At 27.0% G+C, this 19265-nt stretch overlaps 1 protein-coding gene across 1 annotated transcript in view; it reads left to right on the forward strand.

Moving 5' to 3' along the window:
* Positions 1–19265, forward strand: part of LOC108688166 (potassium channel subfamily T member 2) — a 106005-nt gene that overhangs the window by 47505 nt on the left and 39235 nt on the right. Inside the window, exons 2-4 of the mRNA XM_018194312.1 lie at positions 5645–5724; positions 7435–7534; positions 9188–9386. Coding sequence (XP_018049801.1) covers positions 5645–5724; positions 7435–7534; positions 9188–9386 — 379 coding nt within the window. The remainder of the gene's footprint in view (positions 1–5644; positions 5725–7434; positions 7535–9187; positions 9387–19265) is intronic.

Raw genomic sequence — 19265 nt, forward strand, 5'->3', positions numbered from 1 at the left:
TTACTTTAACATAATAATATGACTTAAAACAACTTACTTTAAATACAAAATTTCGTTTTTATTTAAAAAAATATATCTAAATTTTTTTTTAAATAAAACAATCATCAATCAGAAATTTCCAGGCGATTAAGAGCAATAATAGAGTAGAAGTTGGTGCGTTTGATATCTTCACAATAGTATATTTCAATTCTTACATAAAATATTGCTCGAACGTTTCAGTTTCATTCGAGCCATCTTTAGCGATGGAGTAATTACACGTGTTGGATGTAAATTATGTGATATATTAAATCCAAGAGTGCAGCAAATAGAGTCTCTCATTTTCAAATTTAAGAGAAATTTAATTGTCAAAAAGCTATGGCTAAATGGTCGCTGTAGGATAAAAAAGAATTGGCGCAAGTAGTGAAGAAAAAAGTAAATCTTGAAAAGATTTACTTACCTACTGCACTCCTTGACCGCACACTGTAAAACATTATAATAATGTATCGAAACGTAAATTAAGAAAAATCATTCGATACATTATGAACTTTAATATCAAACAACGTTCGTTTAAAAATGAGCATTGAAAACATTATATTGAGTGTGAAGAAAAGAGAAGAAAGGAAAGATAGAATAAAATAAACACATATTTAAGACTAAGTTATTTTTTTTTAATAACTTAATTATTGAAATAGTATTTTTGTATGCAATAAATCTCATATACATGGATGTATCATGGATTCAATTCAAATCTGATTCTTATCATAGTCCTCATTCTATAGCTCTATAAGAATTAGAAAATGTTTTTGATCTGAGTACGAATTTATTTGCAAAAATTACGAGTTCAATCAGCGTAAATACGTTCTTTTAGCTCTAGTGTCCTCGAAACAGGAACATCGGTTGCATCGGCCCACGTATTTTGTTAGTGACATTACTCACAGCCCACTAAACGGGCTTTTCTCGTCTACACGGCCGATCGCGTTAAATTACCGCGCATCGCGGAGACTGCGGCGATATTCGCGTGCAAAACTCGAGTGATATTGATACATTTCGCTTTGTATCGTTCATAGAATCGATAGCTGCTCCTGTGAAGCTTGAAGGATTTGCATTCCTGTCGAATTATTCAAACTCGACAATTTTTCACCAGTGCATCGTTTCGCTCAATGTTCTATGGAATTTCCGAATTGGTTGGATACATTGCGTATATGATATGTTACTTTCTATTAGATCTTCTCAATAATTTTCAGACACATTGTTCAATATAATATTTTTTTTACATCAATAAAAAACATTGAATGTCACATCAATATGGAATAAATGAAAACTTTCGTTTTCATTTTGTTTGCTGATTTTGTAGCTATCACAACAAATGATGTATTTACATTAATTTTAGAAATTATGTTTTACATCAATTCGAATATAAAATTACATTTTTGTTATTAAATATTTTTTACTAATAATAAAATGAAAATTTTAAGACATTAATATAAAATTACGTCAATATAAAATTAAAGCGAATAATTAATTGCTTTGCTGTAAAATTAAATTTAATAGACATTAATGGGAAATTTTTAAAAATTATTTTTGTTTTAATTCATGCTCTTTGGAAATATATTATACTTTATATTATACTTTAAACACAATGTCGTCTTGCACTATTTTTAACACTGAGAGCTGCTTAGCGCTTAGATATGATTATTTATTATAACATTACTATTAAACCGTTTTATTTATTTTTATATACTTATTTTTTATTTGATTTATTTTATTACATTTTACATGTAAATTATTATTTATTACAGAGAATTATTAATTATAAGTTTTTATATTTTATTTTGAACATACTGAAAAAAAAATGCTGTTGATTCAATTACTGTTACATAAGTGATTAATTTATATTATTGACATAAAGGCATAAATTATTATTTCGATAATCAAGACTTTTATGTCAATAAAAATACATGAAGTAATTACTTATGTTAGTGACAGTCCGTAATATAGACTTTAATTGAATCAACAGCATTTTTTCTCAGTGTACAAACTTCACATTTATACAAGAGATCAGTTCCTTTAATCTTAGCACAATTTTCATAAGTCGAATTTTTACAAACATTGCACTCCAGTCTTCATCAAAATTTTATCTGCAAATAACGCAATTAGTTTTGTCCTCATCTTGTTTAATGTTTTCCTTAAATACTAATATTTTTTTATGGCATTCGCTGACTTTTGTTTTTTATCTTTATTTTTATTCTTACTTAGATTATCCAATATCGTGCGTCACTTCATTGTCCAATACTATCCGAATGACATGCGATGAAAAAACAACATTGAAACGAGCAGCTTTAAAAAAAAGCAAGGTTTTAAATCTATAACTTCATGCCAGTGTAAACAGCAGCTGTACAACAAAATGCACAATACACTGTCTTTATGATCAATATAGAGAAATCCTGGTTCTCACGTATATGGACTTGTTATTTGAGAGTGGCTTAATAAGTGATTTGAACAATTCTCGTCTCATATCAGCCGCTATATATCCAATCTTTTCCTATGTTACATATTCATGTCAAGAAATGTAATATTCATGTCAAGAAATGTAATGTTGAAATGTATGTAAATAGAAAGAAAGAAACTTTAATTTTTTAAAGTTTAAACATATATAAAAATAGTTAATGTTGAAAATATTTTTTCTTATTTAATTTATAATTTTTATAATGTATGAAAAAAGGAAGGCAATAAGCGTAAACGCGCGTGCGTTAACAATGCGTTACTTCAAAAACAATAACCAGAATTGCAAATCTTAATACTAACATGATTAGGTCTGTTTGTTTATTTGTAATTTTTAAAACATTCTGCATGATATTGAAATAATAAATAAAAAAATGTAGAAACAAAGTAAATAAATATACTCGAATATTTTAGAGAGAGAAAATAAAAACTCGAATAGTAAGTAACAAAAAAGTAAGTAAAATGAATAAATATATTAGTCGGAGTATTCGTTTTATAAAAAAAGAAATATCGTATTTGTTTGTCGTTAATAGTATTTTATGATTTTATTGCGAATTTTTCTATTTTTATGTTTTTTTTTTAAATATTTTAAATTCTACACCGGTATGTATTAAACTCATTACACATAATAGCTATTTAAAAAAATAATACCTTTTTTATTTAAGATAAAAATGGAAATAATATATATTCTAGATAATAATAAGAAACAGATACTTTATATAAATAATTATCTAAATAATTTGATAACTGCAAACATTAAACATGATAGTTCAATTTGTTAATTATTGTTAGATTTCTCTTCATAGTAAACAATCTGTATAAAGCTTTGTTAAATAAAATTATTCCACTGAAATTATTCATCGATTTTGAAAAAAGAAAACAGTTATTTAATTCTTAATACAACAGATATAATATCATTGTAAAAAAATCTGCTAACGCGTTCATGTCTTTGTCAACTTATTCCTTCAAGCATGAAAATATATGCAACACTGGTTCATCTCGATTGGCATCGTTTCTTCCATCAGCTTTCCTTTTGCTGAGGACGAATAGCCTAGGTCAAGCATTCGTGACGTTATGTGGGTCAAAGAACCAGTTCAACAACTGGGAACGATACCATACGACAGACCGCCTGTCGACGCCGATGACGTCACGCGACGCTATTCTCGGCGCAACGCCGACGCATTTACCGCGGCTAAAAATAAGGACTGCAGCGGTGCACTACCAAGTGCATAAGATGACAGCCGGCCAATAAAATCGGTTTGCTCGCTTCGCTGCAGTACTAACAATAACAATACGTAACATAACGACGTCATTGCACGCAGACGGTTTGGTTCCTTCACTTGAAGTTTAATTCAGATGTATATAACGAATGCGAAGATAATAAATAAACATCAATAACAATCAGTAAATAAAACAATTTAATGTCTTAATTATAAAATCTTATATTAACTGTATTTATTAAATAATTGTTATGATTTCTAAATAAATAATAAGAATTTTTGATAAAGTCAATAATAAATAAAAAGAAGTAAACTATTGCAATTTATTTAAAAAAAAATCTATTCGACAACTTGTTGTTTATATATTAAAATATATTATAATATATTATAAACATAAATGTTTCGACATTTCATCAGTTATAAATTGTGAAACCATCATGATTATTGGGTGTTTTTCAATTATCAATAGCGTTTAATTAATGAAAGAAATTATAAAATTGATTAAGCTTTAATTTACTTGTAAAGATATTTTAACAAAGGACAAGTTTTGCATTCGATTTTGACGCATGGACATAATTTCAATATAATAATTGTTTTAAATTTATTCACAATAATACATATTAATGCAATTGTGTGTGTGCTTAAATCTTATCAACAACATATTGGGGATGACTTGATGGAAAGATCAAAACATTTATATTAATAATATATGTATAAAATAAATTGTCGAATAAATTTTTTCGTATAAAGATTGCGATAGCTTACATGCTCCTTTTTATTTATTATTTACTTTTATATTTTTTATTTTTGCATGTAAATTAGATGTATATGTAAAATTTAAAAGAACATAGAATTATTTTATGTTAATATCTTAAACATCATATACAATTAAAATTGTTGGATGGATAAATGATAAAATGCAGATTAAATTTCCCATATATAATATAATATATAATATATAATATAAATTTCCATATTTAAATATATAATATACAATATAAAGAAAGTTACATACATTTAAAACTAAATCCTAGTATTTCATTTTTTTGAATAGTATATTAAATGAATATTTACATAAGTATTTATTCTGAATAAAAAAATAATAATTAAATCAAATTAATGGTTCTTGTATAATAAATATGTGTGTACATTTAATAAACATTATTTATAAAAGTCAAATAAATATTTATTAAAATTTAATATTTTTTTCAGTGTTATATAACAAAGAGACAAATATCAAATATAAGCACTATATAAATATGTGAAATACATTTTTTAGAAAAACACTTAGTAGATAGGTTATTGTATAATTTACGTCATAGTCAATGCATACCAATTTTCATAATGGTTCTTACGTGCTCTATAATGCTAAACAGAAATGACTCTTACATGTTGCTCTATAATGTTGCTCTATAATGTTGAACAGAAATGACTCATGGATATAATGCAATAGAGACAGTAGCAATAATGAGAATTTAAATAGTATATACAGCACTCACTGTTGCGCTGTTTGATTAGTCATGCAACAATACAGCGACATTTCTTGTCATTGCTTTGATCTTGGGATAGTTCCAGTCGAACAACAAGTTTTCCTATACCGATATACGTAGATATGTATTCCTTCATGATATTACATGTCATATATATAAACGCAAATGTCGATACAGATGTGTATAAGATTGCTTTGCTATAGAATGTTATAACAAAGTTTATCGAAAAAATAAAGAGAATTTACGATATTTGTACTTATATTAGAAACAGTTGTATCTTACATACAAACGAAAATTATTATAGTTATTGAATATAATTGAAAATTTATTGAACATGGTTAAAAGTTATTGAATATTATTATATAAAGTTAGATAATATCTACGTTATAGTTAATATCTACGAAAAGTTTGCAAAATCAATTAACAGTAACATCGTTGTATGTCTACTTCCAGAGTTCGTGTCGAGTATTATGTGAATGAAAATACATTCAAGGAACGACTGCAGTTGTACTTCATCAAGAATCAGCGTTCAAGTAAGTAAATTGATTATGTTTATGGTAACTTTTAAATTGTAGATATGTGTAACAAAAGAGAGAAGTTTTCCTAGAAAGCTAAAAGTTTTCGTAAATTCAACTACTACAATTTACATTGTCAATCATAGAAATATTAATTAAATTTGTATTTCAATTATATTCTGTTTTGTTCTATATTTCTAATAAAAACCGTGATACGATTGTTACAATTACTGTAAAAATGTTTGCTGCAATTTATATATAATATCATATATATCATAGATATATTATTACATTTGATATCACACATACATACGCATCTTTCATTGTACAGAGAGATTTGCTATCATAAAACTCGTATCTGTAGTTCTATCTCATGCTATTTGATAGCATCATTACATTTTATACTAAATTGTGACACGCAAAATACACACAATAAAATATATATGTCACGTTTTATCTATCTACTTTTACATAACTTTCCATATTTTCTGCTTTATTAAAACAACTATAAACATTAATATATTTCAAAATATTATTACAATTTGGTACTTTAAATAAAATATAACAATAAGATACATGTATATGGAGATGAAAATATTTTTGTTAAAAATAATGACAACTTCCGAGATAAGTTTAACTACATCGCCGTATCAATGTTATATTTTTACCAAATTTGTCGTCGGAAATAGCGAGATTGTCGTCAATGGTCTTCTGGCTTGCCGCGGTCTCGATTGCTTCCTTTTGAAATAGCGAAGCCATTCTAAAGGCAATTTTAAGAATATCACCATCTCTGTGGATATTCTGAAAGAGCACAATTGTGCTCTTTCGGAACTGTAATGATGATAATAGATATTGTGCCACTACGAATTCTTCTTGTGCTAGTGTTGACCTTTTCATCTGACCTATGCATTAAGATGTAAACCTAACAGATCAATGTTTTGTTGCTCTTTGTGAAGTTTGTCGCGGACAACTGGTTAAAGCGTCTCGTTAAAGCCGTCTGAGCGGTCAGTACTCGATTTAAGCATAGATTAATTTAACAATAAGTCTTATTACTTCTAAATTTTTAACATACTATGTAATTTTTTCTATAGATTAAAAATAGTAAATCACAATATCTTTTCATTATTTATTATGCTATACAATCTATATATTTTTAAGCGATTATTTATCATATTAAATTCTATTGCACTGAATTTTCAATAAATAATTTTTTCAAATTATTCTTTTATCTCATAAAATTTTCACTGTGATTATCAAATTTAGGAATATTTTCAGTTTATAACTAAATAATTTACAAAGTGTTGGCCGCCTTTAATTGTACATCTTTGGTGAAAGATATTTCAGCATTAGATATAACTTAAAATAAAAATGTTGAAGAGAAGAGATATTAATATTTTAAAAATGTTTATATAAAAAGAAGGCTACTGAAAGTTTTGAAAATATTGAAAAAAATTTATATCTAAAATTTAATAAAGAAGGCAATAAAGGTGTTTCAATTACTTTTTAAAATTCACATTTATAATTGAGATTATAAATCTAACACACATGTATCTATTATATAAATTGAAATGTTATATTTTATTAGTTATATTTAGTGAAAAAAAAAAAGAAAAATAAAAACTAATAAAGATTATATACTTACTAAAAAAAAAGAAAAATGAATTACAATAGAAATGTAAATTAAATGGATATGTAGAAGTCAACAAAGAAATGAAATTTATGTTTCAGGCTTGAGAATACGACTTGCCAATCTTTTCTTCAAGCTCTTAACATGCTTCCTGTATATATTCAGGGTTATTACCGACAACGATCCAACGTTCGCAGCATGGTAAGCTACATTAAATATTCAAATAAATCCTTTTAAGCAGAACTTAAACGTGAACTTCGTTTTGAACTTAATTAGTGGATTTTGAACTGCTTAAAAATTCGTTACCTGTCAAAACTGGATTTATTTTTATTTTTTAATCAATTTGTGTGCGTGCATGCGTGCATGCGTACGTGCGTGCGTGTGTGTGTGTGTGTGTGTGTGTGTGTGTGTGTGTGTGTGTGTGTGTGTGTGTCATATGTTTTCGCTTCATTTATTTTATTTATTTACGCCAAAAAAAGGAGAATGATGTGTGTTTTATAAAACAGAGAAGATTACTTTTTAACATTTTTCTTTTCGAATTATTTGGTAAAAAAATTAAGTGTTTCTATTATTAAGTTGTTAATATAAAGCTGTTAATGTTTTATTTTTAAGAAATATATTCACATTAGTGGAAGAATTCTAGAATAAAAGAAAATGAAAAAAAATCTGGAACATTTTACGTAGCAGCATGAATTGCCACACTGAAAATAAAGAGATTGCTTCATTTGCTTTCGTTTCATCGCCGATGGACGATTTTCTAGAAAAATTTTATCTTGCTAGGAAGAAGTTCGCTCTAACGTGTGAGCAACGTGATATTCATGCACGATTACAATATTGTGCAGCATTCCTATCATGGCTTAGAATAAGACGTAGATAAGATAGTACAACAAATATGATGCGCTGTGTTGTTGCTCACATGCCTGAGAATAATGTTTTCAAAGATTTTACAATATCTCTTCGTACAATATTTTCGAATAAATAACAATTTGTACTTTAAATCCGAATATTATTAATATTTTGTAACTAATATTAATATTAATTTAGTACTTTTATATAGTATGAACCATTTTTTTTAAATAGTATTTGATAAACATGCAGAGATCTTTTTAACAAAAATTTACAAATTTTATTTAATTTTTATTTTTCAACATTTTAATTTCCTAAAGAGTTTTTATCTTCTATTTGTCAAACAAAATTTATCAAAATCCTTTAATATGTGAAGTAATTTTATAATTAAAATCAATGATTCCGATGAAAGAATTCCACAAATTTTCTTTAAAAAAGTAATCTTAGTCAAATTACTCCATTTTAAGATATATTGTAATTTTGTAATTTTGCAACCAAATGTCTTCATTATCATAACTACAGAAAGTCAAGAAATAAAGAAGATTGAAGCTCTGAAGTCATAGAATCTGACAACGAATGTTATATCTCTTTAAGATAACTTGATGTCTTGCTTTATATAATATAATGGTACACATACATTCATAAGAAACACATGAGGTTCTTTTTTATTAAAAATCTATTGACTCTAAATTTTTCAAGAAAACTATAATTAAAACAGCAATCTTAGTAAAAATATCCTGTAGTATATCCATAAATTTTGACACGAACATTTTAATAAAAAATATGTTTTTATAGGCTGTATAAACTTTTTTCGACATGATATTTTATTCTTTCTATTCTTTCCATGCAATGTGATAGTTGAGGGGTCCTTCAATGTGATTCAAACGATGTACTCGATGTCGAAAACCTATTGAACTCATGCATGCCAAATACTGCGCGACAATCCATCTCTCTCTATTCACACACTCATCCGTCACTTATCATCCTTCTTTCTCTATCTCTTCCTAGTTACGGTTGTATACCCGGCAACAAGACCGAGTTTCTCGCGTCGCAAAACTTGACGGAGGAGGAATTCCAGGAACACCCGACCATTAATTGGGATGCGATCCTATGGGTCAGAAGACCCTTAGAGTTGTGGGTTGTCCAAGTCATCTTGGCTATGGTGTCGTTAACCGAAGCTTTGCTACTTGCCTACCTCGGTTACAAGGTACGTCATCTTTCCCTCCTACAAATAAATTCCATTTTTATTACTCGATATTTGATTGCCTGAGAACGCTCGTTATTTTATTGGCTTGCTCGAAGAGGTTTATGGTTTATATGATTGAAATATTTCTCTTTTCTCTCTTTACTCAAAATATTCAAATAGTAACTGAACCTCATGTCTATTTAATTATTTATTCTGAACTAGCAGCGACTAAAGCAAATAAAAAAATAAAATAAAATAATTCTTTTATGGAAAGTTATTTTTCTTCTTTAACAATTTATCTACTTAATCCCCACAGATAACATAATTTAAATGGAAATTTTTTTTATTGATAGAACTTGATAGAACACGAGTTCCTGACTTTGAATTTTTTACTTCGCGTACTGTGCTATTATTATGTTATTAATAAAGACGTATATAATTTATTGTTTTATAGATAATATAAATAATTTTTTAATAATATTATTTAATTCAATGAGTGAAATAAACACATAATTTGTATTATAAATTATATTTTTCCTTATTTTTATTATTAATTTGATTAAAACTGTAAAGAAAACTGTTCCGTGTAGAAATGAATCTAGTCGATTTGATTTAAGAGTTAGATATAATAGTAACGATTAGATAAATTTTCAAATTCATTACTGGATAATTATCAGCTGCATATTCACAGTAGCTAGATTATACATTTTAGATATAACAACATTCTTTGTTATTATATTTTTAATATTGTGACTAGAGAACAATTATATTACAAAAACTGATTATAAATATGCAGCTAGTAACTACTCAGTAACAAGTACTTATCTGATCTGTCATTACTAGCTAGGCCTTGAATGAGGTCAACTAGATTTATTTCTACATGGGTAATTAAAGATTAGATTAGAATGTAAAGCAAAAATGTATATTAAAATTTTCTTCTATGTATAAAGTCACTTATATAAGCTATTATGTAGTTAAAAGTTTACATTATATTCTATATTTATGTTATATTTTAAGGTATATTTAAATAATTAAAAATTAATAAGTGATATTTTATCAACAAAGAATTTTTTTATTAATAAAATTTTTTTTTGGATAATATAATCTATTAATAAATTTTGTCTATTCTTTCTTAACAATCTTTAATATAACTTTTGCTTTTTTTACACATTCAAATAGTTTCTTCAGTGATACGTGTGAAACACGTTAATTACTTACGTAATTAACAGTTAAAACATAATCTTTCATAACACCATAAAACTTTTCGTTTAGCAGATTATTTTCATAATAAAGTTAATAAAAATATTATTTGATAAACATATTGTTGCATATATTTTATAATGTATTTACTTATATTAAGTATCTGTTATATAGTTCTGCATGAGTAAGTATAGTTATGTGCTTTGCCAGATTATTTGCTATCTCCTTCGTCGTTCTGTAATTTCTAAAATAAATTTAAATTACATGCGAAATAAAACAAGTTTTCTCATCTTTATACAAAAATTGAAGAGCGAACGTTAATATATGACTTATTGATTCAAAGCAGATGGTTTACAGTTCACTGGTTAGATAGTTTGAATTGACTGAATATACCGTATTGCGAGATTGACGTGCAATTCCTCGCAAACTATTTGCTTTCGTGATTTATTCATTTGGAAAAAGAAAAAAATTCTCAACTCGTCTCGAATTATATACGAAGAATCTCATACATTTTTGAACTGAAAAGTTTACAGTAAATTAATCAGAGGAACGTCGCGATATCGAACTTTTTCGATCGGTACTTATCTCTCGATTTTTTTTTCTTTGAAAATATTTATGACAGTAACAGTTATCGCAATTACGAAATTATGAATTAAAAACTGACCAAATAGAAAGAATTTTGTCTTTGCTTGAAATTCTACTAGCTCGCTTTTGCAATTAATTTTATTTTGGTGAATATTGACAAGGAGATCCAACTTCGATGACTTTCACTTTGATGTTGTCAAGGTCATGACCATAAACTTCTTTCAGAAAATTTTAGCCGATACTTGTTGTTTATTAAAAAGTTATTTATCAAAATCGAATTTTACTGCAATTAATCTAAGGGCGGAATCCATAGATATTGCTTAAGATTCGAGATGATCATAAGCTAGTGCTTGAGATATTATAAATCAATCAGAGAGCCGTATTAATATCTTAAGACATTACTTGAGATTGTCTTGAGGTTAAAGACGGACTATGGATTCTACATATCTCATTACATGTTGATATATTTATATCTTTTTTAGTTATATACGTATATGTTATCAAAATGCAAATTAGGCGAAATATAAATTAGGTTAATTTTTGCAATTTTGCTACGTAAAAGCTATATCTTGGATTGATCAATCATTAATTAAAAATCTCACATAAATGTAAACCCACGTGGTTTAAGTTGAAATCTCGTTTCGCATGAAAAGTTATAAACCCCTGTGGAGTTTAACTAAAGTTGTAAACCCATGTTTAAAAGTTGTGTGAACACATGTGGAATCTCACATGTGGGTTTGCAATTTTTCACGCGGTTCAATACAAACCTATTCATCTAATTTTTTGTTGAAGAGTTTCCCGTAGAGGAGTGGAACCCACTACATCCATACACACATTTTACAACACAAAGCGAGATTTCACATAGATTTATAACTTTCCACACGAAAATATACATTGTATTACTATTTAAAATATTAAAAAGAATAATTAACTTTTTTTGATTATAATTTTTTTGATAATAATTTTTTAATAATGAATGATAGCTACAACCTTTTAAAAGTCACTCGGGTTAGAGTCATAACTTTGACAACACATGTTAAGATCATGTGAAACTCTAAATGCCCATTATCAATAATCACCTTATTTTTTTAATAAAAATTTTAAAATTTTATAAATTTGTATTTTGTATTTGAAATAGAAATTTATTTAAAAATAAAGATATTTTAATTAAATTATATTTTAAATACAATTTAATAAAACTTTAAAAAATTTATAAAAATAATGTAAAGAAGTAGTTGGAGAAAAGCAATAACACTTAAAATGTAAAATATTAAAATGTTGTAATATAACGTTTTAAAAAATAAATTTAGTATAATACTTTAAACAATTTTGAATAATTTATATTTATTTAAAATGTTGAATTTTATTGTTATTATTATGTACTCATATTTTAAGCAAAGCATAGAAAAATGTTTTATTTTAAATAAAATCTTTGAGTATTTTTTGTAAGTTAATCACTTTAAGAACAAAAAAAAGATGATTTATAAAAAATTATATTGCTATTAAATGACCGTTTAATCTTTCCGCAGCGATAAATTTTCACGCGTGCGCATGTGCAGAATTTGTGATATAATCTGCAACGGTCTGTAACAAGTTCGTCACGCTATTCGCTAATCGAGCATTCCGGCGATAAGCCTGATAACATTACATCAATAATGTACAGCCGTATATATTATAATTAAATATGCTATTATTAAAGTTTGTTCTATAATATTTTCCGATTGCTACGTTTTTTAAATTATACTTTAATAAAAAATTTTTCTTTAGGATTATCATACAATAATATATTTATCATACAATAATTATTATGAGAAATGTATGCGTGACTTTTCAATATGCTCGTGGAAACTGGATTTTTCTTATATTGCTTATCATTTTTTTATATTGTGTAATGTTTTAAGGTAGATATCAAAATAACAGTAGCAAAATACATGCAATACAAAATGCAAGTCTCTGAAATAATTTTAACATTAACTTAAAAAGCAACTTTAATGTAACATTTAACTGATACTGAAAAAATTTGTATTCTATATAATATTAATTTAGTACAAAATTTATGAAATGTTATTATTTTAAGAATAAAAACTTTTGTGATAATAAGTTTATTTAGATCGTACATTTAACAAGTATAATTAGAATAAAAATATTATAAAATGTTTGAAAAATACTACACACACAATAGATTAATTATAATCTACGAACAAGCGTCTGTTATCTTTTAAAATATCCCGATCATCGAAGTCTCCGACAGACGCGACGGTTGTTGAAATCTCCGCATAGTACTTGTGAAGATAGACTTTAATAAAGATATAAAATTTAATATTTTAATACTTTTATATTTACTATATAATAGCACAAGCACAAATAACTTTTAGCAACTGTGTCTTTATTAATATTGTCAATAATAATCAAAAAGAAGCGTTTACGAAAAGTAATAAGTGAAATAGCTTTTTTTTATCATAAAAAAGTAACCAACAAAAAATAGTAGACATTCTGTTAAATTGTATATAGCATCCCTCAATGTCACACCAGCATGTGGTTACCAATGTTGCGGTTGCGGGAACCATCTTGAGTTGACAACAGAGGTGCTTCGCAAAATCGCATCAAGTTCCCTTGTTTGTGAGTTTAGCCGTGAGTTGCGGTACGATTTGGTGTCGAAGCTCCTTTGGAATCTGCCGGATACCGAAATTAGCAAGTTAATACGCGAATGCGATGTCATCGCTGTGCAACAATGCATTGGTTACGTGTAATAAGTTCATTATCTCATGCAAAATAAATATTATAATCTGATTTATGATTAATGGAACATTGAATTTTTATATGGATCGACTCTCACACCCGCTTTCAATTCTTTCTCATTTTCATCGATGAATGTTTCTACTTATCATTCTGGATTTGCGAAGTTTTAAAGACCTTTCTTATTAGGTTTTGAGAGGAAATGAAGATGTCGCACAAATAGAAATCTAAAGAGTCATTAGCATGACTGCGCCTAAGATCATATTTTGTGGCGAATTAAACATTTAAAGCTAAGCATTATAGGAAACTATTGCGGATTTATTTTACTAAAAGTAGATTTGGAAAATATTGAGTTCAACGAAGAGAGAGAGAAAGAGAGAGAGAGAGAGAGAGAGAGAGAGAGAAAAAGAGAGATGAAAATGGAAGGCTGAAACCTATATAAGTAGAGAAAAAAAGGTATGACTTGGAAGCATTGACAAAAATATTTTTAAAATTAACATAAAACTAGAAATTAAAACTAATTGTTTTTCTTTAATGATACAAAAAATAAATAATTTTATTTAAGCTAAATATTAGAAATATTTGTTTATATTAATTTGTTAAAAAAGAATTCTTTTTGCGGTTATATTATTAAATTTTTAAAGAACATTTCTGCTATGTGCTATTTATTGATAATCTTGTTCATAAGGTTGTAAAGCGTAAGGTTGTAAAATATTGAGAGAGAACTTGAAACCTTAATCTATCTTTTTTTGTCGATGTACTCTTTTAAATTGCATTTGCCAATGTAACCACCAGTTTGTAAATCCCGGAAGCGGATATTAATAAGTCATGGAGTTTTCGAAAAAGTTCATCCGGTTATCGTCTGCAGTCTCTGTGGAACTTTAAGCTGCGTTATTGCTTCAGTGAATATAGAAAAAAAAAGAAGGGTGATTTCTCCGTAGAAACTCTCCATTAAAAGATAAATCCCATGAGCATAGCTGTTGCATTGCCAATTTCTTTCCGGAATGTTGATTATTTTTCTAATGTAAATAAAATTACATATGAAAAAGTAGACATTGCAAAAAATTTATAAAAATTTTATTATAGTTAAAAGAACAAAAAGATAATAACTGCATTAGATAATATTAAAAGTGGGAGGGGGATCATATTATTTTTATAATCATATATAATACACACACAAAATCAATAGAAATAGAATTACATTTGGATTCTGTAAATATGATTAGAGTCAAATTTAACTTTAATTCAAATGTTTTCTTTAAAAGACATATAATGATTAATATTTTGTAATTATAATAATTATAAATAAAATCACGTAATTATAAATAAAAATTTTAATATCCATCAGACATTAAGATTATAAGAAAGTGTAAAGAATTATGTGAGAAGCATTTTGATTGATATAAAACGCTTTTAATAAAATAATTAATTTTATATAAATAACTATTTCCTATAAATGACAATTATTAACAATATAAATAATAATTTACTCGAAATAATACTTTACTTTTATTTTTCTTAAATTTTATAAATTATATGTTTGTATTGTTTTAATTTTGACAATATAAAAAGTAATCTAATAAAATGATTCATCTCTACTTTATGCGTAAAAAAATATATGTAAGACTTTATAATACAAGGCCAAATAAAAAAAGCGTATCTTTTTTGAGAGTCTTTCCTTGCACACTTCTATTTTGAGATAGTCTTTCACCTACCGACAGTAATTGCATCTTGAATTTGATATATTATGAAATCAATAATAACTTGCACAAAGTAGATCATTTTAGAGATAAGAAAATCGTAAGATTTAATTGCAATGAAGAATAAATAAAAATAATAAAATTTCCAATTTTAATTCTAACTAATAACGGTACCTTATGTATTAATCTTATGTATAATTATGTATAATTATGTATAATATACCTTATGTATAATTTAATCATATGTTTTCATACTTTTTAATTTTTATTAGAAATATTTATAGGAGAATCCATATCGTGTGAAAATAATCTTACTTAATCTTTAAACAAAATTCAACAAAAAACAAATACTTGTTATATGTCCATTGGTCATAATTCTTCATCGTTGTACAAAAAATGTGTTGTTTCTATTATTCGATTAGGAAGCTGCAATTTAATCAAATTATTCAAAATTGTTATTTAAAGATTAATTGGATAAAGTTAATTGAATGCGCGTATTAGGAAATCTAAGTTAAGCTTATCATTATGAAAAGCAAAACAGATATGAATGAGTCGCATATAAATGAAATTTTACCGATCCAATGGTCAGAGATTTGAAAGAATTCCTTATCAAGATACATTGTAGTAAATCCTCTCGTTGAGAGATTGACAAAATAGCTTGGGATGTAAGCATACGAATCTATTTATCAAACACTTTTCCAAAGGAATTTCGACTGATTATAGAGCTAAAATGAAGGATTTGTGAGCCTTAGATAATCTGATACAAGTGACATGTCCTGAAAATTTTCCGTTATTTTTTGTCATATCGAAAAAGGTTGAAGAAGATAAGACAGGATCAATGATTATTCAGAATATTCTGCACAATATTATCCTAATTATGTTCGCGAGCTGTGTCGTTTTCGGTTTTTATAAAATGCCATTCTATTTGCAATAACTAAAACTTTACAAAATTTTAAATTAAAGATATAATACGAAAATTCGATCGTCTGATTTATTAAATATTAAAGTGCATTGAAATGAATATACAATACTCTACACATCAATGTGCAAAATGATATTATATTTATTAAAAAATATTAATTAATAAATATTAATTTTGAATAGGCGTACTTATTTTATTGTTAGAATTGTAATATGCGCTATGTAATTGTTATGAATTATAATAGTAACTATTATAAATTATTTTTTAAATACTTTTATGCAATAGTATTTAAATATTATATTTTATATTATATTTCTAATGCAATATCTCGTTCTCTTCTTTGAATTTGACAACAAAAAATATAAAAAAATAAAATTTATTTTAGACTGGTTCTGTTAAAATAATGATTAGATATTTATAAGTGTATAAATACTATTAGTTAAAATAAGTTAAAATAAGTTAATTTGAACGGGTTAAAATATATCATCTTAAAAACCATCTTGTAAAATATTTTTCTAAAGTAAAACTTAGTATCGTGAAATTCATGTATTTATTATCTGTATGACGATTATTTTATTGTGATCACGATGATTTAAGATAATAAATAGTCTCTTAAATAAATTTAAATTAAATAAATTTAAGATAATAAATATCATGGATGAAAAAGGCACTAATAGATAGAACTTAACATATATTCTGTCTATACATTATGAAGCGTCAGTATAGTATATACACTGTTAATTGCTGTTGAATATTCCGTGATAAAACGAGATGGTAATTAGAAAGCGTTTCAAGACGCGGCATTATTTAGGACGTTCGCATAAATGAATACTTTAAAATTATTTAAAATTATTGGAGCTAGTTTAATTTCTCAAATATTAATCTGTAATATAAAATGTTCAAGCTGTGTTATAGGGAAGACTAAGACTGGTTGTCGTACAAAGTTGATTGTCAAAATGCTTATAATTCAAAGAGGATATGGTAGAAAAATCTCTTTTTTTGATTATAGATAGCTGATATGATATTAATTTGTTGTATAAAATGGTTTACTCTATAAGCACTGTATATATCTATTTACAGCGATTTTTAAGAAAATGAACTTGATCAGTAAATTTTTCTTATCACCTATTTTGTTGTCTGACAAGTTTTATTATAATCGCAATATCCCTGTATTCATAGAAAATGACATGTCTTAGAAGATCTTTGCTACAATTAATTAATTATTATTCTGACAAGTTTATGAATATAATCTCTTTTATTAGAAATGGCTATGAGATAGATTGATCAAAATGAGATGAGGTTAGATAACAACTATTGAGAGTATAAATTAGTCGGTCCGTTTCCCTAAAGATAGCTCCAGCTATTGTGAATGGTTCATGGTGACAGCTGATTTTGGCGGTTTCAGAGAGGTTAAACATCTGCTAATAATATTCAGTTTATATTGCTTTGAGTTTCATACAAAAATATTTATTTTTACTGTATTTGAAATGTCGAATTTTGTTAACCAAGCAGCATTTGCGGGAGATTTTGATTTTCTGCTTTAATTGGAAGAAAAGTGCGGCTGAAGCTGGAATGCTTGTCGAAGTTTATGGTGACACTGCTCCAACTGATAAATCATGTAGGGAATGGTTTCGACATTTCAAGGATGGAAATTTCAGCGTTGAAGACAAGCTTCGTTCTGGACAGTCAAAAAAATTCGAAGACAAAGAATTAGAGGCATTACTCGAAGAAGATCAGAGTCAAACGCAAGAGGAGCTTGCAGAATCGTTAGGGATAACTCAACAAGCCGTTTCTGTACGATTGAGAGTCATGGGAATGATTTAAAAACAACGAAATTGGGTGCCTTATGAACTGAAACCGAGAGACATTGAAAGGCGATTTTTCACTTGCGAACAGCTGATTCAAAGACAATAGAGAAAAGGTTTTTTCATTCATCGGATTGTGACTGGAGATGAGAAGTGGATATTCTACGACAAGAAGAAAAAATACGGTAAGCTCGGTCAATCCATCGACCTCAACATTAACATCACGGCCGAACATTCATGGTTCGAAGATCATGCTTTTTGTATCTGGTGGGACCAAAAGGTCTTGTTTACTATGAGCTGCTGAAACCTGGCGATTCCAATACGGGCGATCGGTATCGGCTACAATTGATTCGTTTGAGCCATGCATTACGAGAAAAACGGCCGGAATATGAACAAAGACATGATAAAGTTATTCTTTTTCATGACAACGCTCGACCTCATGTATCATCGAGAAAAATAAGTAAAAAAAGTCGTAAAAATATTTGGAAACGCTCAAATAGGATGTTTTACCGCACTCGCCATATTCTCCGGACATTGCTCCTTCTGATTATTGGTCGTTCCGAAGGATGCAGCAAGTCACCGGTTCACTTCTTTCGCAGAAATAGAAAATTGGCTCCAAAATTGAATCGCCTCCAAAGACGAGTCATTTTTTCGAGATGGAATTCGAAAATTGAGAGATGGGAAAAAGTAGTAGACAGCGATGGACAATACTTTAATTGATCTGTTCATTCATTTTGTTTTGAAAGAAATGCACAAAAAAACGGACCGAACTAATTAGTATTCCCAATAATTTTAATATCTTTAGAGAACAATATTTTTAGAGAATATACTTACAAATATATACTTACAAATATATTTTATATAGATATATATATATATATATGTTTTTTTATTTACAAACTACGGTACAAAAATAAATTATGTGTTTTATGATTAAAATAACTATTTTATT

The sequence above is a fragment of the Atta colombica genome, unplaced genomic scaffold (assembly GCF_001594045.1).
Source record: "Atta colombica isolate Treedump-2 unplaced genomic scaffold, Acol1.0 scaffold226, whole genome shotgun sequence".
Lineage (NCBI taxonomy): Eukaryota > Metazoa > Arthropoda > Insecta > Hymenoptera > Formicidae > Atta > Atta colombica.